Source organism: Lasiosphaeria miniovina, assembly GCF_030549165.1.
Source record: "Lasiosphaeria miniovina strain SMH2392-1A chromosome Unknown B0T26scaffold_4, whole genome shotgun sequence".
Taxonomy (NCBI): domain Eukaryota; kingdom Fungi; phylum Ascomycota; class Sordariomycetes; order Sordariales; family Lasiosphaeriaceae; genus Lasiosphaeria; species Lasiosphaeria miniovina.
This window is the reverse complement of record NW_026848223.1, coordinates 5,176,864-5,201,160: the sequence shown is the minus strand read 5'-3', so window position 1 is coordinate 5,201,160 and position 24,297 is coordinate 5,176,864. Positions and strand designations below refer to the sequence as shown.

General features: G+C 53.9%; 7 protein-coding genes across 7 annotated transcripts; 4 read left to right on the top strand and 3 right to left on the bottom strand.

The window, feature by feature from the left end:
- Positions 1-2,071: 2,071 nt before the first annotated feature.
- On the top strand, positions 2,072-5,927 carry B0T26DRAFT_647589 (uncharacterized protein; the record flags this gene model as incomplete). Its single annotated transcript, XM_060437911.1, has 5 exons — positions 2,072-2,369; positions 2,432-3,716; positions 3,776-3,847; positions 3,906-3,974; positions 4,037-5,927. 5 exons carry the CDS (start codon positions 2,072-2,074, stop codon positions 5,925-5,927), a joined length of 3,615 nt encoding a protein of 1,204 aa, XP_060297110.1.
- A 966-nt stretch (positions 5,928-6,893) lies between these two features.
- B0T26DRAFT_752252 (uncharacterized protein) lies at positions 6,894-7,336 on the bottom strand (the record flags this gene model as incomplete). Its single annotated transcript, XM_060445501.1, has 2 exons — positions 6,894-7,047; positions 7,278-7,336. 2 exons carry the CDS (start codon positions 7,334-7,336, stop codon positions 6,894-6,896), a joined length of 213 nt encoding a protein of 70 aa, XP_060297109.1.
- Positions 7,337-9,281: 1,945 nt separating this feature from the next.
- On the bottom strand, positions 9,282-9,943 carry B0T26DRAFT_676495 (uncharacterized protein; the record flags this gene model as incomplete). Its single annotated transcript, XM_060439985.1, has 3 exons — positions 9,282-9,349; positions 9,397-9,531; positions 9,685-9,943. 3 exons carry the CDS (start codon positions 9,941-9,943, stop codon positions 9,282-9,284), a joined length of 462 nt encoding a protein of 153 aa, XP_060297108.1.
- Positions 9,944-10,516: 573 nt separating this feature from the next.
- B0T26DRAFT_325709 (uncharacterized protein) lies at positions 10,517-14,011 on the top strand. Its single transcript, XM_060434383.1, has 3 exons — positions 10,517-10,774; positions 11,436-12,027; positions 12,085-14,011. The coding sequence occupies exons 1-3, from the start codon at positions 10,766-10,768 to the stop codon at positions 13,893-13,895; spliced, it is 2,412 nt and encodes an 803-aa protein (XP_060297107.1). The 5' UTR covers positions 10,517-10,765; the 3' UTR covers positions 13,896-14,011.
- Positions 14,012-14,603: 592 nt separating this feature from the next.
- On the bottom strand, positions 14,604-16,032 carry B0T26DRAFT_855843 (TAP42-like protein; the record flags this gene model as incomplete). Its single annotated transcript, XM_060447686.1, has 2 exons — positions 14,604-15,348; positions 15,454-16,032. The coding sequence occupies 2 exons, from the start codon at positions 16,030-16,032 to the stop codon at positions 14,761-14,763; spliced, it is 1,167 nt and encodes a 388-aa protein (XP_060297106.1). The 3' UTR covers positions 14,604-14,760.
- A 910-nt stretch (positions 16,033-16,942) lies between these two features.
- Positions 16,943-17,910, top strand: B0T26DRAFT_741324 (uncharacterized protein; the record flags this gene model as incomplete). The annotated part of the gene is made up of 2 exons (XM_060443948.1): positions 16,943-16,982; positions 17,111-17,910. The coding sequence occupies 2 exons, from the start codon at positions 16,943-16,945 to the stop codon at positions 17,908-17,910; spliced, it is 840 nt and encodes a 279-aa protein (XP_060297105.1).
- A 720-nt stretch (positions 17,911-18,630) lies between these two features.
- Positions 18,631-23,785, top strand: B0T26DRAFT_646598 (uncharacterized protein; the record flags this gene model as incomplete). Its single annotated transcript, XM_060437823.1, has 4 exons — positions 18,631-19,366; positions 19,442-20,514; positions 20,569-22,137; positions 22,187-23,785. 4 exons carry the CDS (start codon positions 18,631-18,633, stop codon positions 23,783-23,785), a joined length of 4,977 nt encoding a protein of 1,658 aa, XP_060297104.1.
- Positions 23,786-24,297: the final 512 nt, after the last annotated feature.

Sequence of the window (24,297 nt, the reverse complement as noted above, 5' to 3'; positions counted from 1 at the left end):
CATTCTCAGTTCCAGCCCGGTGCCGAATGCCCCACTCCGATAATAGTGGGTCAGCACCGGCTCCGGCTTGGCTCTCCGTCGGCGGCGAAGTCTCCGGAGCAGGGCTATAAAAATTCAGTAAAAACGGGAGATAAAAAGGTCGGGTCGTGAAATTACTTCCCGTCGGGTCTAGATTGGGTATGTGTGTCGCGCTTCCAGAGTCGGCATATCCGTGGTTACATAGATAAGACTCTTCACTCCTAGCAACACTAGCCGAGGGGTGAGACGGAAGCATCTCATGTTTTAACGCAGGTCTTGCTTGCGTCCAAGGTTTGTGTGCATCCCAGCCATGGCGACATTTCTGGCTAGGCGGTGTAGGTGTTTCTTTGTTGGTGCCCCAAAAGGGGGGCTACCCCAGGGAGCAACACACCCACAAGGGTCCTCACACACCTCAGTCGTCGAGCCGTGGCGATTCTAACTTTTCCACTACAAGTATCCGCTACCTCTAGACCACAACACTCATGAGCATTGATAGAAGCACTGAAAATACGGCTCCGCAGTCGCCTTATTTAGTTGATTGTCGAGACTGTTCCTGCCAGTTTCATGCCAGCGCAAGAGAAGCCTGAACTTCCGAGGACTCATCGAGCGAGTCAGAAGTCGTTATATGCCCGCCTGGCCTGAGTCCAATGGTGGGGTCTGTCTCGCTTCCCGTCGTTAGGGTGTGGGTGGGACTGAGCTAAGGGACTGGCTGCAGCTTTTCTTGCAGGATGCCTGCGGCACCCATTCCCAAACAGTGACCTGCGAATTCACCGTCCACCGAAAAATGATCATGCGCCTGGTCACCTTGCCGGCAACTTCGTTTCTGATGCCGACATCCCGCGGGTCCAAGATAAAGCATCCCTTGAGTAGAAAATGTAGTGTGGGGAGAGGGTGGGGTGGCAGAGGTTACTTAGTCAGGTATTCAGGGCAGTAGGAAAACAACAGCCCAGCCTTCTATCGAATCGAGCTGTCGCTTGTGCGCAGGGAGTCGAGGCAGGCTGCCAGGTGGGCATTCTCGATCGAAGTCAGACCGCTCAAGGGCGAGCTTGGGTTGGTCAGGTACTTACATACCTTGGTTAGCGAAGATTGCTGTCCAATGCTTTGCAGGCGTCCACCCCTCAAGAGAATCGCTGCATATGCAGAGAACCTTAGGAGCTGCCATGCCAATACGCCCTGCCTGTTCGTCAGAGCGCCTGCCGAAGTTCAAATCGGCTCGCGCGGTAGCGGCATAAAATGGGCAAATCAGGCGGCTTATAACTAGGTAGTTAGGTTGCCGACAATACACAAAGTTGATGTTCGGTTTGGCATCCATTGGGAGTGCCGACTTTGATAGTCATAGAGGGCACTCTAAGGCCCAGTATCCGTACTTTGTGCGGTGGAACCGATTGACAAGTGCTGCTGTAAAAGAGGTAGGGACCCCCAGCCCCTTGGCAATCAAGCCGCATCCGGGGCTCTTTCCTCGACTTCGTCAACAGCTCGGGCAGCCCATGTGGTCGCAGCTTCCCAAGCATCTGAGGTTCACAACTCCAGCGGTTGTGAGACAGGCAGGATCCAAATGACGTGAGCTAGAGATTTTACGAGTTACGACGTACTTAAGCATGCTCTCCCGGCCCCTTCTATTCTTGCCGATTCCCACAGTCAAGCTTGAGAGTGGAGATAGCACCTAGGTAGCTGTCGACGGATCGCGTTGGTGCCGCCTAGGCCGGCCTGGCCAATTTTTCTAATCGAGGCGCCTCGGCAGCGGGAGCGGGCCCACCATCTCGTCGAGTCCCATCCCATCCCAGATTCCATTCCCATCCCATCCCATCCCATCCCATCCCCGTGGAGGCTGGGCTGTTTGTTTTACGCTGAGGTACAGTACAGCACTGTACCTACGGTAATTCCTTAGGCGGGCAGGACTGCAATCGATTGCAATCCATTTTGAGGGTTCCGGGTTGCATCCCCGATCAAGAAGCACCACCAAGCTGCCCACTTTCTTGATTCTTCTCCCCGCTCCAATGGCGTGTGCACGTCGCCAGTGACGCGCCTGGGCACGCAAAAGCCCGTCCGGAGAATGCTGTCCGCACTTCTGCGACCCTTTACGGGCTGCAGCCCGCGCATTGGTGAAGACGGCGACGGGGACGGCGGGGACGTAGAACACGACATGGGCTTCCGGGCCCGCCCTTTTACCGCCAGCGAGTATAACCAGCACCGCCATGCCACTGCAGACTTTACCGAGGGGGACGACGACGACGAAGCGTCCAATGACGCCGGGCAGCCGAGTAACCAGACCGGCAATCGCGTCGAGCGAGACGAGGATGGCCTGTCCCAGCCTTCAGGCGTCTTGCCCCTCTTCTCTGCTGGCCATCTCGGTACCACATCTCATATTTCTATTCGCCGTCTGGCGGGACTCTTGCTGACCATTGCCTCTCAGATTCGCTGCCAATATATAGCATGACACATGCGATTCGCGTCGTGGTGCAAGCTAGAACTGAAACTACACTGACCTGGGACCAGCTCCGGTCCCCCCAGGTATCCCAATTTCTGGTCAAGCCTATGCAACAGCAAATCCGCACACAGTATTTTTCTAGGGGCACTCTCTACGCCTTGATGGTGAACTGCTTGCAGTTCGAGAAGGAGGGCCACATGAACCCGGGCAATGCTGGCACGAGCAGCACAAGGGCCAAGGTTTGCGAGCTCTTGGCTATCAAGCTGCTCAAGGAATACACAACCCGTGAGCTTATTGACGCCCTTTCATATGACTTTTATCCTCTCCAGGGCATCTCAGGGTCGCAAACTCCAATCACTCCAGCGGTTAAGCCAAAGCCGGTCGCCCTCCGGACTTCGACCCTCGAGGTTGCCATCCGCGCCTCTTCTAAGCGCTTTCTCTCCCACCCCTTGGTGGTACAGCAGCTGGAGGCCATCTGGAACGGCGCCATTAGCTTCTACTCTGCTGCAGATCAGCTCCACCGCCAGGGCTCTGTGTACACTGCCGCCGAGAGCATTCCGTCTCGGCGTCAGAGCAATGCAAGGACGCCGTTGCTAGGTCCCCAGCCAAAGGAAGAGCGCGTCCATTTCCAGCCTTCGTCGCCAGGCCGAAGATCGGCGGCCCTGTACGATCCTCGGGACGCATCCCTCTTCAAGCTGTCCCGACTGCGCGTCCCCCGCTACCGCCAGATTCTGTCCACTTGCTCTCTAGCCGTGCTGATCTGTCTGTTTCTCGCTGTCCTGGTTGAGAGATCCAGCCGTATCACCACATTAGAACTTGTCTTCTGGTTCTGGAGCGCCGGTTTTATGCTGGACGAGATCGTGGGGTTCAACGAACAAGGCTTTTCCCTATACATTATGAGCTTCTGGAACATATTCGATCTTGGCATCTTGCTGCTTCTGATCGTGTATTACTGCATGCGAATCTATGGCGTATTCCTTCTTGATCCTCATAAATGGAATCAAAACGCCTACGACGTGCTAGCGGCCAATGCGATCCTTTTACTCCCCAGGATCTTCAGTGTATTGGATCACTACCAGTATTTCTCGCAGCTCCTAATCGCTTTCCGACTAATGGCGATTGACCTGGCCGCCGTCTTCGTCCTTGTCATGGTCTGCTGTAGTGGCTTCTTTGTCTTCTTCACTCTCTCCAAGAACGAGAATGACCCGGCTGTGGTGGCTTATAAGATATTTCAAATTCTTATGGGCTTCACTCCGGCTGCCTGGGAAGTGTGAGTTCAGACACGCGGGTCACTGTGTGAAGTTGAAAACGAGCTAACCACTTTCAAAGATGGCCGTCTTACAACTGGATGGGGAAACTGCTGATGGGTCTATTTCTCATCATTTGCCACTTTGTCGTCGTGTGAGTGGCTGTGCTCGGCTCGCCGTTGGTTTCTGGAGATGTTAATTCGGATCGTTAGGACCATCCTTATCACGGTATTGACCAACTCCTTCATGTCGATCGCGTCAAACGCAACTCAGGAGCACCAGTACGTCATATCGCACAAGAAACAGAAACCTCCTTAGCAACTCGTAGTGCTAACACTTCCAGGTTTCTCTTCGCCATTAATACCATCTCCATGGTGAAGAATGATGCCCTTTTTTCCTATATTGCACCCGGGAACATCTTTGCGTGGCTGTTCATACCGCTCAGATACTGCATGTCCCTGAAACATTTCGTGTGGCTGAACCGCTCGGTGATCAAGGCCACTCATTTCCCACTACTGTTCTGCATATATGTCTACGAGAAGTACTTTTTAGCCCCGTACATCTACGAGCCCACGGACCTTATCGATCATCCAGGCCGGACTCGTCAGCGAGGCATTTCTCTCTCGGATCCAGCAAGCAGGGCAGCCTTTTTCAGCCCTAGTATTCGGGTACGAGAAGAATCAGCGGTTGGATTCCAAAAGTATCGTGCCCTGGACGAGGTATTCCGGAGGGCTCCTGATTTTGCCACACTGAGGACACATAGGCGAAACGAGCGGCGAAAGACGCAAAATGCCATTAGGACATGGATGGATCAGAACGACGGCGGCTGCAACTCGCCCCATAATTACTCAACAATCGACAGCCGGGTAGCAAATGAATGGGAGAGGAGGTTGAGCATGGCTCGGGAACAGCCAAAGAAATACCCAAGACAAGTCTCAGACGTAAGGTCGGCGGCTAGCGACCCGGCCGATTTCTTCTCGGATGCTGCACACCCAAGGGGCTCTGGGCGTGTCTATCATAATGACGGTATTGCGCGGTTTGACTACGCGTCGAGGGTAAAGGACAACACAGACGGCGAAGCTGATGGCGATGACGAGCTGGTTACAAACGATGAGGACGAGGAAGACAATGCAACCAACAACCAAGGGGATGGACGAAACGATTCGACACATGCTATAGCGGAGGATTACTTTACAACTCCAGTTGCCACTCGGTTTAGCAACGCGGAGCTTGCATTGCCAGTTTCGGCACAGCCGCACCCCAAGACGCCGATATCTCCTCGGCCGGGACCATCTCGGCGGGCATTACACAGCCGAACCTTATCCACAAATACCATTCTGTACGCACCGCAGGAACATGGTAGGCCGCTTAGCTCATCCTCGGCTTCCATAGGACCGGCTTCTCACCCAAGGTCTCGCCCCCTCAGTTCCCGGCCGACACCGGCCGCGACCCCGACGACGGGTGGTGCGGGACGTCGCTCGCCTCGGCGCTCGCTCTATCTGCCTTCACGACCGCACCCGACCTTACCGCCCCGAGACACGGCCCGCAATGTCCCAAACCGTGCAACCTTGGCACTCGACATCCCCGCCAGGAAGTCGCCGATCAGGCGCCAGTCCTCTGTTGATCTTGGTGGCGGCTCATCTGACATAATTGAGGCTGCGGCTTCGGATGATGCCTTTGGGGCGGTACCCTCGAGTTTCAACACCCAGATGGTCATGGCAACAGCCATGCTTGGCCAAAGCGCCCAAGGGGACAGCAATCGAATGAGTAGGTTGATGCTCGCCAAAATGAAGACGCTCGAAGAGAGCCTCGGTGACATGGTGCGCGAGATGCGAGTTCTCCGCAGCACAGTGCCAAGCACGGCGCACAATTCGGGGGACGATGGCAGTGGTGGTAGCAGAAAGCCAAAGGTATCAATAGGAGGAAGCGGACCAGGCTCGGTCTCTACGGGCTCAGCGGGCCCAGCTATAATTGAAGTTGCAGGCCACGATCGTCGACACATACGGAGAACTAGGGCATCAAAATCAGGAAGCCCTAAGCGTAGGTCAAATCTAGGGATGCTGGAGTCCAATCTTGATGACAACCCGACTCAACCTACACAAACCACCAAGGGAAAGGGAAAGGCCAAAGCTATCTCGGACTCTGTTAGTTCTCCCGGTGATGTTGACGACGAGGACGAGTCTGGATTTGTCGGGCTCGGGCATTTCAGTGCGGGGAAGGGAAATTCCTTTTGAGGGTGGAAGAGCAATATTTTCAATTTAGCCCGACTAGGGCCCAGGTTTGGGTTGGTTTGGGGGTGGTTGATATTGGCATTTCCTTGTCTTCTGGGTCATTATACTACATCCTCCTGTATGTGTGTTTTGTGTATATTTCTGCATGTGTACCGGCGGGTGATAGGCTGGTTGGTTATTAGGTGGTTAATGGTTGGGCGGCTGGCTTGGTGCATTAGGAGGCGTATAATTGTTCCAGGATAGGTGACGCAAATACCTCTGTATCTCTCTGTCTGTTTTCTGCCTACGGTCTTCAGATAGTGCTAATTAGACCAGGATAGAAAGGATGAGCTGTCTTTTTTTTATTTACGTGCTTTGGCGACCATTCTTGTGGCAACTATGGTTCGAGTGTATTTCCCAAGTATTGTCGCTTGCTTAGTGTCAGAACAGTTAAGCTCTTCCGGAAACCTGGCTGTATATGAGTGAGGTAGAGACCCGGGCCACAACTATTTGCTCTATAACCCTATAGAGGCCATCCTATGAAAACGAACGAGTTAAGATTAGCTAAGACGACGTAACTAACTCCTACGGGTTTTGTGGTGATAAGAGAGATGGAAACAAATACTGGGAAAGCAATACCGGTTCTATTTGTCATCGAACCACCCCCGTCCATTTTATTTCATTTCTGAGTGGCGGCTACCTTTGCCCCTATCCAATCTTGTTCTATGCTAACCAGTGCTGTATAAGCCAACCTCTTTCTCTTTCTCGAGCTGAAAACACCTAGCGACCCTTTTCATCCTCGCCAGCTTGTTTTCCCGTAGAAAAAGAACAAACAAACGCACAGCGACACAAGAACAAGAGGCAAAGACCCAATAAAGCGGAGGCGTTATGCAGGCGCCGTGATCGTCACACGAGCTTCCTCAGAGAATAGCAGGACCCCTTTAGAATGGCCGGGGTAGAAAGCAAAGTGCAGAAGCTGTGTCTGCCCTTCTAGATGCCGCCGCCGCTCCGGTCGACGCTAACGTAGCGGCCACCAGCGTTCTTCTGCGCCGCCTCGTTTTCGCGCATCGTCGTCGCCACGTGCTTGAAGCCGAGCCCGAGCCCGGCGACGGCGAACCCGAGGGCGATGACACCTGGCCGGCGCCTAGTGGGTTGGGGGAGTGTGAGTAAAGGTAGGTGGGGGGCATCGCGTGCGGGGAGTGATAAAAGGTGGAAATGAGAATAAAAGGGATGGGCAAATCTGACATTACAGGGGTCGAGTAAGGTAAGAAACACCCCCAAAGAGGTGAAGGGGTTTGTGTAGGGAGGGATGATAAAGGGAGGGTGTAGAAGCCCGGGTAAGGTAACCGCTCTGTGAAACATCCAGGGACTTACAGGAGAGGTCGTAACGGCGAGGGGCCCGAAGCAGTGGACCTTGTCGCGGCACTGGGCATCGTCGAGCCTCTAGAATGCTCCATAGCAGGTGTTGGGAAGGTGTGGTAGAGATGTGATAGAGATTGATAGGTCTCAGGCACAAGAACAATGAAGAATTTGTTTAGGATGCGGTAGGCTGTGTAGTAATTGCACGGAACGCTTTGTCTCTCGTCTGCGGCGGGGGGGAATTCGAAAACGGAGCGGAAAAGGAAAGAAAACAAATAATGGGTTATTAGCAGCTCTTCACTAACAGCGTCATAGCATTCCTCGTAACACGGATTGGACAAGCAAAAGGTAGGCTAACTGAAGTTGAAGGCGAAAAGACAAGAGTAAGATCGAAAATTGCCCTGACTAGAAGAGATCGATCGTTTCAGGTCATAGAAGAATCATGTTCCAAAAAAAAAAAAATGGACTGACGTCCGAGAGCGCAAGGGACGAAGCGAAGGGGAACGGGAAAGGCACGCGACCAACCTGCCCGGCTTTCAGCAGCCTGCACTAGTCCCGATAAATGTCGACAGGGGGGTTAAGCTCGGGTGCGGGGTGCTCTTGGCGCAAGGAAACTGGGGGGGGTGGAAACTGGGGGATGTCAGTGGTGCACGAGTGGGGAAGAGACTTAGCAGGAAGCTTCGAACAGTCTGGAATGGCTGCCTTCCGATTCGTGACACGGGTCTTCTCCAACAATATAAGTGGAGTGAAGTGCTTCACGATGACCCGATCCCGCGGGCTGTCATCCCTTTCGTTTTCGTCCTTCTACACTTGGCACTACGGAATATATCTGGCAACATTACTGCACACCACACACCACATACCACACACTACCGCCCATCGGAGCCCTTATTGTTACACGGCTGCGCTACCAACACTCAGCCGCTCATTTCTGTGTCCGTATACAACCCAGCCCATACGATAGAAGAGCAGCGCACCGCTCAAAAGTCTCACATTACGCAACGGGGAGCTGAGTCCCGCTTGGTTGCGTTAACTTTCAGTCTCTCGTTGAGAGCTCGGCTGTATCGGCAACCAGCTGAGCTCGTACTTTTATATGACTTCTTTGTATGAGACATTATGTCGAATTACTGAGCACTGGGCGATGGTGGGTTGATCACCTTGGCCTGCTCCAAACAGCGCCGGGCCGAGTGCCGCAATTTCGGCTCCATCACTATCATGGCATCGGACAGGAAAGAAGCCAGGCCCGATCCCGGAGCCTGAGCACAGGCTTGCGCGAACTGCACAACTTTTGCACTCCACCTCTGTCCACGAATTGAGTGCGGAGAATCGACGCTTGGGAGTCCATGGGCGCACTCCAGGACTACCACCCCGAGAGACCAGATATCGATAGCCGAATTGTAGAGTCGGCATCTATCGAAGGTTTCAGGGGTGGCGTAACGCCGCGATCCGCCAACTCCAGTCAAACATTCAGTCGTCTCAACAGTGTGGCTGAAACCCGAGAGCTGACATGCAGAGGATTCCGCGATACAAGTCTTTTGCTCGGCTTTATATCCCGATGGACAATCGATCTGCTGCGGCCGTGCAGATACTGCAGAGCTGATAGCCTCTGACAGATGACCCCTAAGCTTTCTTCAACAGATAGTGCCTTCGCCTCGTGTTGGTCCTTGAGGGTTCCCAGCGGCATATTCTCGAGGATGAGGAACGGAGGCTTGGTTCTTGTTTCCTGCACCTAGGGCTTTATGAGGCTAATGATATGTGACTAGCCGAAAAAGTAAGAAACTGTTAGTCTCTACTTTCTTTCTCCTTTCATTCTTGTTCCAAACAAAAGTTCATAGCTATGACTTACGAGACGTAGCGTTTGCAAAGTTTCAGCTTCGGCCTCCAATCAGTCAAGGTGGCTCGGTCTAAGGGGCATTTTGGAAGCGTATTGGATCCTAGTACTAACATCCCACACTCGAAAGACCTCCGAATGTCTCCCTCTGCCGAGCAACCCATCCTCAAACAAACAGTAGGGCATTGTCAGCAGGCCGGATTTCCGGCTAGGTGGATCTCCTGGCATCGGCTGTCCTTCATCTGGTTGTTCCATGCTGGGAGGTTTTTAAAGGGGAGCCATAAAGAAACTGCCAAACATCACCTTTGTACAGAGCAGAATTCACGTCGTGGTCTGAGGCCATTATGTGGAACTTGAGGTCTCGATGCAGTACAACAACCAGTGGATACTCGCCGCCAGCACTGGCGCTGGCGCTGGCGCTGCTGCTTGGTAGTATATCTCTAAGAATCTAGGTGAACATGCGCCGTTTCAAGTCGGGGGGTTCCATGCAGCCGGGATACACGACGGCGGCTCCGTCTCCCTTTCCAAGATCTTTCACAATGAGCCGGCTCCGGTCGTCAAAAGATATAGCGCAGTGGGTGCTCCACACACCCTTAAGACATTTACTCCTCGGCAGGACGATGTCGCTGTCCGGATTTGTTCCGAAGACGAGTCCTTGGCCTTTACTAGGGCCCTGCGCCTCGTTAAATCGCAGCTCCAGGGCATAATCTCCGCTATACATGTTGAGGTTTTGAGACTCCATATCTGGATACATGATCCGGCGAGACTGGCTTTCGCGCATGTTGATTGTCTCAACCGCATAAAGAAGACTGTCATATGGGTAGATGCAAGCGATTAAGTTTGCAGCCATTTTCGGGAGGGGCTCTTAACTCAACTCGGGCTTTTGGAAACAGAAGGGTTTGAGGGAAATAAGAGCTTTAAGCAGATGGCTAACTTTATAGGACTTTCGAAGCATAACTAACTCACTTGTCAGCTCAATATCTTCCGTACGCCAGCTAGGTAAGGAATCTTGGTTGAGCATGGTGGCGATGTAGTTACGCGGCGGAAAGAAAAGGCTGATAAAATAGTTTGTCTAAATAGCAAAAAGGACTACAATTCCTAAGTGATGTCTGAGAAGCGACGGGAGGTAGGCATAGGTAAGGTACCTTAGTTGTGAGTTAGGTATCGTGGACCTTTGGGGGACGCGTGGGGGCTGAGGTGGAATCCTCCCGGGCCCCGCATCAGTAACAAGGCCTAGACAGGGGCTCCCTGGCCTGGAAACGGCGGTCGACGTCCCCTGTTCCCAAGAGGTCGGGTCGGTATCCAACCTAATTCGACGACATGCTGCATCAGTATGCCTTTGCTTATATTTGGAGTCATAGCTAAAATATAAGACGTGGTGCATTGGAGCGGTTGCCTGGGGCCCCATCTTATTCATGATTCATTCCATACGGATGTTGCATCGGTATTAACCAACAGGAAGGCAGAACAACAAGCTGCAGGACGTTTCTGGGCCGCAGACAGCCTTGCACCCAATTGCTGCTGGAGTTAGTATCATTCCCGAGGGAGGTAGCGAGGCAAGGTGGCTTCATCGGGCACACCCTCGCGACACAAGGCAGCAGCCTCTCCCTCCACTGTATGGATAGGGCATCTACCGGCACTGGAAATAACCTTGGAATGAGGTGGATACCCTATGATGAAAGTAAGTCTGACACTCGCAGCCTTAGACCTTACCTACCTCGCTGGTGACCGCAGCTCAGCTTGTGCCGTTGCCCCGCATAATTAAGGTAAGTGGTATGTACCTGCCCCCCATCACCCCTCCTTCCTTCCAGACTCGACCAACCATTAACAAAAAGCCCAGCCGCTCTGCCTCTACCAAGCTACGGGAAGGGCTGCCTCCTCTCCCCATGCTTCGCAAGGCAATCGGCAGCAAAATAGTGAAACGGTGGGTTGACACTTTTGCTGTCGTTCGTTTTGTCTGGTTGCGTGTCCGTCCTAGCTTTGCACTGCTTGTGACCTGTCGTGTTGCCCAGCACTTCCAAGTCTCGAAACTGTCCAACTACAGCTGTCTACTTGGGCAGTTTGAGTCTGGGTTGGATCTAAGAATTTCTCGTCCTGAGTGTGTCTGTCTAACGCGGCTCAATAGCCTCGCCATCCCAACATTACTACCTCAGACACTAAATTACTACCCTGCCCGAGGCTCGACCGAGACTAAATTCTTTGAGCCCCTCACGAGCTTCATAACTCGCCCCTCCTTCACTCGTACAGGAAAATATATTCCACCTCTTTCGTTTTCCCCACACAGCGGCGCTCGCGTTTTCTTCCTTTCGCAAACAGCTCGACACACCTAACACAAGTGCCAGAGCCTTGCCGCCGCCAAGATGAGCAGCTCCGTGTACCCCTTCACCTCTCGGGAGGAGGTCAAGAGACGCAATGCGAGAGCCGTCAAGGCTTTTGACCTGCAACGGCTGGAGATCCGGTCACTGAAGTACTCCAACTTTGACGACAACGGCGGCGACGTGTTGGCCGTCGTTACCTTCGACCAGGAATCGGACAGGGGCTGTGCCTGCGACGGCGCGCCCTGGCCCGATGTACAGATCCGCATGTCCCGCGACAAGCTCTTGAGTCTAGGCTCGAGCAAGATCGCCGGCATGTTCGACGACAGGCGCCAGAGGCTGTACCGCCGCCGTTGGGGTTCAAAATCTCTGCCGCCCGGCATCGAGTACATCCTCGATTTCACACCCCCCTCGGAGGGCGCCGAGCTCGCCGATCTCACTGCCGCCCTCTGGCTACCCAGAATGGTCAAGCTCTGGTTTCTCGCCGGCCACTACGAGCCAAACGAGGTTCTGGCAATTGGTCCGGATCCCACCGGTTTTCAGACTCGTCCTCTCGCCAATATGGCTGTCGGCGCCGTTCTTGCCCTGGGCCATGACGATATCTGCAAAGCGCCAAATTGTATGTCCGCGCACATCACGTTCTGTGCGAAGTCATTATTCTCAGCTAACTCTACAGGCCCCCTGGACTTCTCCTACTGGGAGGTCCAAACTGTACCAGGCATCGTCGGCGATGATTCGCCGTCAAGCCAATCTGCGCCTCGTCATATACCCGACTTCCGCAAGGTCGACGACTACTGCCGCATCCGACACCGTGCCGCCGTAATGCGTGTACTCCACGCCATCAACGGCAAAGACCTTTTGCTGAATTCGGCTACCCGGATGTGGACGGTTGCGCAGGTGGCGATCTATCTCGAGGTTCCTAACGTTGTCGTCGGTCCCGTAACTCAATGGCTACTCGCCGAGCCCAACACCAAATTCATGGAGATATGTCCAGAGAAGGCCTACCAGCTGGCCCTTGCCCTGCGCATCCCAGGTGTTCTCATTCATACATTCAAGATCATGGTCAACGAAAACGCCATTGATCTTGCGACTACCAACCCTTCTCCAAGATTGCCACCTGTTACGTGGGCCCAGCGAAGGCGCGATGACTATGGAGATTTCCCCTCCGATGCTATCGAATACGCCAGCCGCGCCATGGTCGAGCGCATGAGTGCAAATCTAGCCATGCTTCGGGCAGACGATGTATTCGAACGACTCCCAGTCAAGATCGGCGAGTGGGAGAAAATGCGCCACTTGGGGGCTCTCATCGAACAGTTTCCCGCCTGCGACCTGAAGTCAGCCTACAATGCCCTATCCGAAGCCACGATAGCCGCATTTCATGGTTTGGTGGGACGGACTCTCGAGTTTCGTCTTCCTGACAATTATTTCGGAGATCTTCTTAGATATCAGCGAACTCACTATGTTCCAGAGAGCGAGCTCCTCGACTTGGCTGACCTATACAAGAAGCTCGAAGCCACACAGCGGTCTCTTACACCGTTCTTCTGGGAGTCGCTTCGGCGTGCTGATGTCATCGTCGCCTTTGGCAGTTCTTTTTACAATGGGAAAACTCTGTCGATGCTGGCTACCGAGTTCAAGGATCTCCTTTGGGAAGCCCGAGATATACTAAAACTCTCGGGGCACCACATGGACATGGACATGTATACGTTCCAGAATACGGTCATGTTCGACCATACGAAGTTCTTTGCTCAGCTCATGTCTGCGGTGAAGGTCTTGTGCCTTGATATATTACATCCCAAAACCGACGAACTCTCCGAACTCTCCGGACTCCGATACGTCTTGTCCGATCACCTCCTTCTTACCCTCGACGAGAAAGAGATGAATTACTTGCCGCTGTGGGCTGGAGGCCTTGACGACGGATCTGGCGGTGTCTTCCAAGACGCCATCCCTCCTGCCGAGATGGGTCCTAGTGAGCCGGGACCCGGATATCACACAGGATATACTATCGCCAGCGAGACGGACACAGAGACCATGGGCTATGCCTCAACTACTACCCCTTCAGACCTCGGTTTTGGCGGTCTTGACATTGGCGATACCTCTACTGTCCGCAGCATGGATGCTGAGCAGAGCGCCTCCAGCGGGCTACCGCGAAACCGGGTCATTGCTGCCCCGTCTGTTTCGTCTGAGACATTCTCGGCCGACTATGCCGAATACGCCGACGCCATGTTTCTGGTACCCGCTCATCATCAAGCGCACGGCCAAGCGCTGGCGAGCTATGTCGAAAATTACGGCGACCATGACGCGGCCTCTCAAATTACCGAGAGCGCGACCATGACTGCTACCGACATGGAAGATGGCAGCTCAGAGGAAGCCCAGGGCGATGAAGACATGGAGTTCTTTTTCGAAGACGACATGGATCTGTCTGATGACGGCAGCTCCACGTTGGACGGCTTTGAGGACGCTAGCGACGATAGCGCTACGCTGTCCTAGGCGCCTCTTACTTCCAGCTTCCTCTTCTTCTCTTCCCTCTCTTTCTTTGCAGCCCTCTTCTTTAAAGACCGACGAGGCTCCTATGCCACCTTCGTGTCCTATTGACCTCTAAAATATAATGGGCGGGTTTTCCTCGTCTTCTACGATATAAAGAAGGGTAAATCAATCTACTTGCGATATCAGAGGGAATGCCTCCAAAAAAGCAACTTTGCACTGCATATGGACATGACGATTAAAGCATACCTCTTCTCACGACATGGCGCACTTGAGCAAATTTCTCTAGTCTAGGTAAAACGGGCATGAGATGGACGACACGTCTTTGGTATGGAGTTTGGGAGTCATTCTCTTCGTTATTTCTTCCTTCTTTCCTTTTTTTTTCTTCACACATTAGAAGGAGAAAAAGAATAAGCGCCGCGATGTGTGGAAGATTAGCTGGATACTTGTTCGAGAGGGCCATTTTCCCAAGCCTTTCTCTTAGTGTAGAGTTTATCATGTATATTTGAGGATCCTGCACGATTTTTGACAACAGGGCGTGTTTAATTTGTACACGTGTACCTTGGTCATGGGCTTGTGAGGATTTTCTGGACAGACATGCCTGTACGAATACATTGCTTTGCATTTAGATTGGTGACTATGTAGGTACCTAGGTAACAAAGGATAGGCGGGAATGGGAAAGCGAAATACAAATAGGCGACTGTGCAAAAGTTCCCGAGAGACTGGGTTCAGTGATGCAACGATTCAAGGAAGACAATCAGCACAAAATACCATGAGCTGCTTCTTCAATGGCCAGGTAGGGCGTTAATTATTTCTATGCATATAATAAGCTACCTAGTATCCGTCCCTCCAAAAAGGAGTACAGATCCCTTTATCCCCTATTTAGCGTGTTGCCGCTTCCCTTGGGGTTGGCCTCGACGTACTCGTCCCAGGCGCGCGCCTTGAGGGTCTCGGCGTCGGCTTTTTCGTAGTCGTCCTCGTTGGGCTCGGGGCGGGCGTAGCTCGCCTCGCCGCCGCCCTCGATAATGCCGCCGCGCCGCCGCTCCTCGTCGAGGTACTCGTCGATGGTCATGGTCGGCAGGTTGTGGCCCGGCCGGAACACTCCCTTGGCCAGCTCCTGCCGGTTGCCCAGCAGCGTGAAAGGCTGTAGCGGCTTGCCTTGCGCCGACAGGATCGGCCCTCCCTTACCCCCGTTGCCGAGCGCACCGCGGACTAGGTCGAGCCGCTCGCTGTACTCCGTGTCTGGTGCCACGCCGTGCGCTTGCAGCAGCTGCCGCCGCCGCCGCCGCACGTCCTCCTCGGCCTGCGCCGTCTGCCCCCCCCGCCCCTCGGCCGACCCATGCTCGGGCGCCGGCGGCGCCTGCGCCAGCACCTCCCACTCGCGGTTCATACCCTCGAGCGCCTGGAACGCCATATGCGCGCTGAACTCCAGGTGCGCAAGGTGCAGCGTGCGCACGGCCTCGTCGTCGGGCCCGCCGTTGTTTTGGTCGCCGCCGTCCTCTTCCTCGTCATCGTCGTGTGCGTCTACCGCGCCGTCGTCATTGTCCTCCGTGTCCCCGCCTACGTCGTTCTTGCCGCCGTGTCTCTTCCGCCGCTGCTGTTGCTCAGCCTCCTGCTGCCGCCCGCGCAGGTAGGCGAGATTGGCGCGGAGCTCCTTCTCGGCGCGGAAATTTGCGATCTTGGCCTCGCGGCGCGCCGCCGGGTCCCCCCCAGCTCCGGCCGTGATGCTGAACTGCGACGGCGCCTCCGTGTACCGCTCCAGCAGGCGGCGGTGCGCGGGCGCCAGCAGCCCGTAGCCGTCGAGCAAGTGCAGGAAGCGCTCGAGCGCGTCGCGCGCGCGCGCCAGCGTGCGCCGCCGTTCTCCGAGTGATGTTGATGGCGCCCGCTGCACCACTTCTGCTAGGTGGTAGTCGACCAGCAGGTACGGTAGGCTCGACGTCGACAGGTCTTCGGCGCCCTCGTTACCGCTGAAGAGTGACAGTTGGGCGGCTAGCTGCCGGCACGCCTCGTAGGTCGCTGTGCACGCGGCCACGCTGTCCGCGTAGCTTGTCGACTGCGTGTCCTGTGCCGCTTCGAGCGCGAGGCGCTGGCTCTCGGCGGCTGCGAAGGTCGCTTTAAGGGATCTTGGGGGGTTGTTGTCCATCGTGGTGTTTATTCCTTTTCTCCTTTTATTTCTGCTTTTTGGCTCTGTGACTTCTTCACCCACCCCTGCTTTTTTCGCTCGCAAATATAGCGGTTGGTCGGGTTGATGTGGTGTGATGTTGAAGGAAGGCTGCGTTGATTCGCTGTGAATGTCACTGCTATGAATGGCGACGCCGGGAAGTATTATTCCATAGTCGCGTGGTCGCTGCTGCGAGTGTGAGGTCTGAACTCGTATTCCTGTTTTTGAATGGCGAGTTCGTCGTGAATTGCTGTCAAAATTGTTTTGTCGTCAACGGTCGTCCAACGAAGCATGCCGCCATGGTTGTTCCTAGCGCAGGGATTTGTAAACCCCTGCTCCCAACCCCCATACGATGAGGGGTAGTTTCGCTGTTGCCCCTCCCCGAAAAGGGCTTATCTGTTATCTATTATCGGTTATCGGTTATCAGTTATCGCTTATCGCTTATCGCTTATCTTATCGGATCGACGACGCGCCAGTGACATGGTAAACTTACATGATGGCTGCTCTGGAAATGGAATGCCCTCTTTCCCTGAGAAATTATTTGCTCGCAAATCCTTCAGCCATTGGCTAGGGGACTAGCTTCTAAATCTCCAGGAATTCCAATGTGGGCTGTTTAGGGGCAACATCAACCGGGCTGTGTTAAAGTGGCATCGGGCTGTGGTGGGGGGCCAATGACGGAAACAGGTTCCTTAGCCCCCTTTGTGACGACGGCGTCATCGGGCCACTAACTCCAACATATATCGACGGCATAAAACAAAAGCCAAGAAGACAACAAATTCTCATCTTAGAGAGTTGAGTTTGGTTATTCTGCACTCGGTCAATGCGAGTCACTTGCCGAAGAGTCCTTTCAGCTTCTGCAGTCGCCCGACGTCGTCTTCCACCCTCACCGACAATGGCGCTACACCCGCCGCAAGAGGCAGCTAAGCTCATCTGTAAGTTGAAGCTTCCACTCTCAGGGCTGACAGTGAAAATGAGTGACGCCCATATCTTTACTTTGTCTGTAGTTTTTAATGCAATTTGTTTTTCATCGGGCCCTTGACTTACCTACATGACGTGACAGTTGCGCCCACGGGTACGGCCGGGGCAGACTCTCCGGCGCCCCTGGCCGTTCCAGGTCCCGCTCGCCAGGCCGGCCAGTTCCTCAAGGCCGAGCAGACTGGCGGTCTGCGTCGACAGGATCTCGACTCGGAGGACCCAATCAAGCAGTTCCACGCGTGGTTCCGCGGAGCTTCTCAGCCCGAGGCTGGCATCGCGCACCCGGAAACCTGCACCCTCTCCACGGCCCAGCTGCCCTCAGGCCGCGTGTCTTCGCGCATCGTGTACATGAAGGAGCTCGACCCGACCGGCTTCGTCATATACAGTAACTTCGGCACCAGCGGCAAGGCGCGGGACCTGTTTGGCACCGCCGACGAGTCCAGCACGGGCAACCCCTGGGCGTCGCTCGTCTTCTGGTGGGAGCCGCTGGAGCGCCAGGTGCGCGTCGAGGGCCGGGCATCGCGGCTCGAGCCGGCCGAGAGCCGGCTCTACTTCGACACGCGGGTGCGCGGTAGCCGCATCGGGGCGTGGGCGAGCCGGCAGAGCGCTGTGCTGGCCCCGGACTTTATGAACAGCCAGGACGACGGGCGGGCGCAGCTCAACGGGTGGGTGCGTGAGGAGGAGGCGAGATTTGAGGGCCAGGACCAGATCCCCGTGCCTGAGTTCTGGGGCGGCCTCAGGATCGTGCCCGAGCGGGTCGAGTTCTGGCAGGGACGCCAGAACCGCCTGCACGACCGCTTCGTCTACGACCGCCTACACGGCGCGGGCAGCGACGAGGCCCAGGGCGGAGAGCCGACCTGGAGTCTGGAGAGGCTGAGCCCTTGATGGGAGCCGTGCCTGATGGCTAGCTGGTGGACTTGCTTGGATATGCCGAGGAGGTCCAGAATTGGTACTTGATCTGATCTGTATTGAATTTCACTCTTCTTCACCTGGCTCCGTCCGACGCTGCAGGTAATGTAGTGAGGCCCGATGCGTAGGCAAATGCAGCTCACCGTATTTGCCTACGTACCTACCTTTGCCATTCAAACTCCCCTTCCAGACCGATCCCAGGTTTTATTTCGCCAGCGATTCGCACAAGCACTCCTTTTCTCATATTTTCTCATCGCTCACGTTCTTTCCTCTTCGCCATTTCTCAGAATCAGACGAAATCACTCGCCCCACGGTCAGGAGGCTCCCCCCAGATCCACTCGCTTCCATTACCGCCTTACCTTACCTACCTTACCTTACCCTGCCATATAGTACCGTGACCTTTTTCACCTACCGCGCCTGCCTCTTTCGCAGTTACTTCTACGAATGGTCCTGCTGCCTTAACAACCTAACCCGCCGACCTGTTTCACCGCAAACAGGGCCGGGCCGGTTTGTCAACCTGTCAACCTCGCTCCTTGCAATCGCACTTGTTGGCGCATCCCTATCCCTCCACCTCTAGTAGCGCACGTTCCATCTTTTCCTCCTACCTACCCCGAACTTGACCATCTTACTACCTCTAGCTACTACCTTTAGTATCCCACCCTGAATCCTAGTCTGGCAGTAGCGAGAAAGAGCAAGATGCCGCACGCCCCGGCCGTGCCATCGGCCCCGCCGCCAGCAGAGGTCACAGGCGACCTAATAGATTTTTCGGACAGCTCTGACCTGATTGACCTCAGCGATCCACCTGTCATTCCAGTGGAGGAGCTCTTGCCAGAGTTGCCAGACGTACCTCGCTTTGTTGAGGGCGACGGGGATGACGACCCGCCTGTTATTCCGGCGGGAAAGCTCTCGCCAGAGTTGCCAGACATACCCCGCGCCGTTGAGGGCGACAAGGATGGCGATGAAGACGCCGCATCGGAAAATAAGGCGGCAGATGCAGAATCAGACAAAGACGGCCCGCCTGCAATTTTGGCGGAGGAGCTCTCTCCAGAGTTTCCAGACGTACCTCGCCTTATTGAGGGCGACGAGGATGGCGATGAAGACGCCGCATCGGAAAAAGAGGCAGCAGATGCAGAATCAGACAGAGACGACCAAGAAGAAGGCGTCAAGCGATGGGTAACCAACGAGGCCCCAAAGCCACGCCGGATATCCGAGAAGAAGCGTGCAGAAAATGCGGCATTCGCGCTGTGGGTCGAGCAAAATCAGCAAAATTTGACCAAAACCGCGAACAAGATCGTTCTCGACGGCGAGCAATCTGCTGGCTGGCTGGTCAAAGACTCTGGAAACAAGAAGGTCATCACGAGCCCTCGCGACTACCAGCTTGAACTCTTTGAGCTGGCCAAAACACAAAACACAATCGCTGTGCTGGACACAGGTCGGTTACTTGCATTTCCCTCCAGCTAGGTCCAGACTTGATGGCGCTGACATATTTCTTTCTACCTTACTCTAGGATCCGGCAAGACGCTAATTGCTGCTTTGCTGTTGCAATGGACATTACAGAATGAGCTCGAAGACCGCGCACAGGAGCTTCCCAAGCGTATAGCATTCTTTCTTGTCGACAAGGTGGCACTTGTGTTCCAGCAGCATGCTTTCTTGACTTGCAACCTGGACTACCCCGTCGAGAAGCTATGTGGCGAGATTGTCGACAGTATCTCGTCGGCCGGGTTTTGGCAGGAGACGCTTGATAACTATATGGCTGTCGTCTGCACTGCCGATATACTCTACAGATGCCTCAACCACTCCTTTCTTCGTATGGAGCAAATCAATCTGCTCGTCTTTGACGAAGCGCACCACACCAAGAAAAACCACCCCTTTGCCCGCATCATCAAGGACCACTACGCCCCGATACTGGATGTCGCGAAGCGACCGCGAATTCTAGGAATGACCGCCTCCCCCGTGGATGCCCAGGTCGACCCAAAGAGAGCTGCTGCGGAGCTGGAGGCGCTTCTTCACAGCCGGATATCCACCGTTTCCAATCCGGATGTGCTTATACAAACCATTTGCAAGCCAAAGTCGGAGCTTGTGGTCGAATATGAAAGCCTGCCCAGGGATTTCGAGACAGAGTTGCACCGGTCGCTGAAAGTTCTCGTCGGAGATCATGAACTGTTCCAGAAACCATGTGCTTTTAGCAAGATGGCGGCAGCGGAGCTGGGGGCCTGGGTCTCTGACCGCTACTGGCAACTGTTCTTCATGGACACATATGGCATGAAGTTGGAGGCAAAGACAGAGCGGAACCTCCTTCGCGAGTATTCGGCCAATCAAACCGTAGATCGACACGTGAAGCAAGTGCAAGATGCCAGGAATTTGGTGTTCACTCACGAATTTCAAAGACCAGCCCTCTCTGAACATCTTCTGTCATCAAAAGCCATAACACTTCACAGAACTCTCCAAGACCAGTTCAACGACGGCGACGTCCACCAACGATGCATCGTATTCGTCAAACAGAGAAATACGGCCAGTATGCTGTCAGATCTGCTGCAACAGTCAGAGATGCAGATCCCGGGTGTTCGTGTGGGCATTCTGGTAAGTGGATGAGCCAAAGTCGGCAATAGTATTGATGCTAATCGAAGTTAATAGACTGGAGGAGGAACATATGCAAGCTGTAAATCGCAAAATTTTAGCTTCCGCACCCAGGTCCAGACAATTCGCAAATTCAAGAACGGCGATATCAACTGTTTGTTTGCAACCTCGGTCGCCGAAGAGGGCCTGGACATTCCCGACTGCAACGTAATCATTCGATTCGACCTCTACGACACCTTGATTCAGTATATACAATCCCGGGGTCGGGCTCGTCAAGCCGACTCCCAATATATCCACATGGTCGAGAAAGGCAACATGATGCACCGCAAAAAGGTCTATCAGAACAAGGCCAACGAACTGGTTATCCGCCAGTTCTGTGTTGCCATGCCCGAAGATCGAAAGCTGACGGGCAACAACTTTGACATGGAGTATTTCCTGCGGAAGGAACAGAACCAACGGCAGTATATTGTTCCAGAAACTGGGGCGAAGCTCAGCTACAAGCAGAGCCTGACCTGTCTTTCCGCCTTCGTCAGCTCTCTGCCACATCCACCTTCGTCAGCTCTTTATCCCGAGTACGTGATTACCTCCGCATTTAGAGGCTTTCAATGTGAGGTCATGTTACCACCGGAATCACCTATCAGAAGTGCCATCGGCAATGTATATGCGAGCAAGGCAGTAGCCAAGTGTTCAGCTGCGTTCGAGATGTGTCTCGCCTTGATACGAGGCAAATATCTCGACAGCCATCTTCGTCCTATATTCACCAAACAACTTCCTGCGATGCGGAATGCCCGTCTGGCAATTAGCTCTAAGAAGAGAGCACAATATGAGATGCGGGTAAAGCCTGAGATCTGGTCTGTCCTCGGAAATCCCGTTGAGCTCTTTGCTATGGCATTGACTTTGGCAGATCCCAAGGCGCTTGGCCGGGCCTCCACGCCGCTTTTGTTGTTGACCCGCCAACCCATACCGCCAACCCCCATGTTCCCCTTATTTTTCGGTTCGAACCGTGCATCAAACGTTTGCTGTACGCCCGTTCCCGAGTCTTTCAAGCTCAAGGACGACAAACTTGTCCAGGCTCTGACATCATTTACCCTGAAAATCTTCGCTGATATATTCAGCAAGGAGTACGAAGCATCCGCAGCTGAGCTTCCCTACTACCTGGCTCCAACGCTCAAGGGCCACGCATTTGACTTCTCATCGGTAACGGACGTCAGCTCAATCGTGGACTGGACGGCTATGGAATTTGTTCAGGCAAACGAACGGATCAAGTATGACTTCAATGAGCCAGATGAGTTCTTCCAAAACAAATATGTCGCGGACCCGTGGGATGGATCACGGAAGTTCTTTGTTATCAGACGTCGCCACGACTTCAAGCCAACAGACCTCGTCCCAGAGGGGGTTGTAGCCCCAGCCCATAGAGCCTGGAGAAGGGCAACTCATAGCATAATAAACTACAGCAACAGTCTGGGGTCTAGATCACGGTCCTGCGTTACTTTCCGGGAGGATCAGCCTGTCGTGGAAGCCGAACTGTTGCCCATTAGAAGAGACCTGCTTGACGAAGCTAGCGTAGATCATGACCCTGCTGCGAACCGGTGTTTCTTGGTCCTTGAGCCAATGAGGATCTCCCCGGTAGGTACCCTTCCGCTCGCATAAAGTGCATTGCTGACCTGACTTGCAGATTTCGGTTGACGTAGTGGCCATGGTCTACAACTTTCCAGCCATCATCCACCGGATCGACTCTAATCTTGTCGCACTCGATGCGTGCAGAATGTTGGGGCTGAGAATTCGTCCGGATCTCGCCTTGGAGGCCTTGACAAAGGACAGCGACAACACGAACGAGCACGGTGCCGAAAAGATCCACTTTCAAGGAGGCATGGGAAAAAATTACGAGAGACTGGAATTTCTCGGCGACGCCTTCCTCAAGATGGCCACCAGTATTTCCATTTTCACGCTCATGCCTGATACGAGCGAGTATGTGTATCACGTTAAACGGATGCTGCTCCTTTGCAACAGAAACCTCTTCAACAATGGACTCGAGGTCAATCTGGAGCAATACATTCGCTCTGTATCCTTCAACCGACGGCGATGGTACCCAGAGGGGTTAACGTTGAAGAAGGGAAAGCGAAGCGAAAGCAAACCCCAGCATACTCTAGGAGACAAAACCATCGCAGACGTTTGCGAGGCCTTGATCGGGGCTGCGTATCTCACCGGTATGGAAACCGACAGCTTTGACCTTGCCATTCAAGCAGTTACGACTGTAGTAAAAGATAAAAACCACGCCATGCTCACCTGGAACGACTACTACGAGGCATATAAGAAACCGGAATGGCAGACAATGCCCGAAACTAGCACCCAGATAGATATGGCGAGGAGATTCCATCGGCGCCTGGGATATGCCTTCAAATATCCTCGACTCCTACGGTCGGCGTTTCAGCACCCGACATACCCCCAGGTATACGAAAAACTGCCGAGCTATCAACGGCTCGAGTGGCTCGGTGATGCACTCCTCGACATGGCTTGTATCGACTTCTTATTTCACCGCTTTCCGGACGCAGACCCGCAGTGGCTTACAGAACACAAGATGGCAATGGTGTCGAACCAGTTCCTCGGCTGCCTCGCTGTTATGTTACAGTTCAACAAGGCGATAATGTTTTCCTCTCCGGTTATCCAAAAACGGCTGGCTGAATATGTTGCCGAGATCAACGACGCCCTGCAGACCGCAAAGGAGGAAGCTGTTGGCGCCGGCAAATCAGAGTCGGAATACCTGCGCAACTTCTGGGTCGAATGCCTGCGACCGCCCAAGTGCCTTCCTGATGTATTAGAGGCATACATTGGGGCCATTTTTGTCGATAGTCACTATGACTACAGCACTGTGCAATTATTCTTCAGGGAACATGTGCAGCCGTTCTTTGAGGACATGAGTCTCTATGACACTTTTGCAAACAAGCATCCAGTTAACTTCCTTGCGAAACTGATGCAAACTAGATTATACTGCACGAGCTGGCGAGTCCTAGTAAAGGAGCTGAAGGGTGACGACATCGACGGGGGCGCTGCCGCTGCCGAGCCTTTAGTTGTATGTGGAGTTCGCGTCCATGAACAGACGATCGCCCACACTGTGGGAGTCAGCAGTCGATATGCCAAGATTTCCGCGGCCGAAAAAGCCATGGAGATTCTAGAGAAAATGACGCGGCAGGAGTTTAAAAGGACATACAGTTGCCAATGCGTTGTCAATGAGGACGAGAAAATAGAAGCGGGGCAGCATGGCTCCGCCGTCTAACACGGGGGGCTTCCTATGATGCACTTTTCTTGCTATTTTGACAAAAGCGCATGGTGAGCGGGAGGTATACAGTGCTTGTTTGGGAACTGTTTGACTAATCCGGGGCTGCTGGGCACTTGGGATGTTAGATATCATGTTGGCATAACTACTTAGATAGTCCTCTTGCAGCGGCCAGTCACTTTGACTTTGACTAGCGAACATCTTTCTCGATAGCATTTCGTAGAACTGCAGGAGAATAAAGCGTCTAGTTTCGGCTGCTGACTTGTTCATTGAGCATATACCAGAGCCCCTATTTAGCCCCTTTTCGCTTCCACCTTTGACCACAGCCACAGCAGACATGGAACCGAACATGCTCAAAAGCTGTATTCAAAACTGGATTCGTGTTTTAATTCCGCGAATCCCTCGGGATACCCCCCCCGCTGAAGCCTTGGGGTCTCTTTCACGTTTCGTGAAACAGGCTAAAAAAAAGTCGAGTGCAAAGGAATAAACACGCGCCGGCTGAGGGTAGTAGG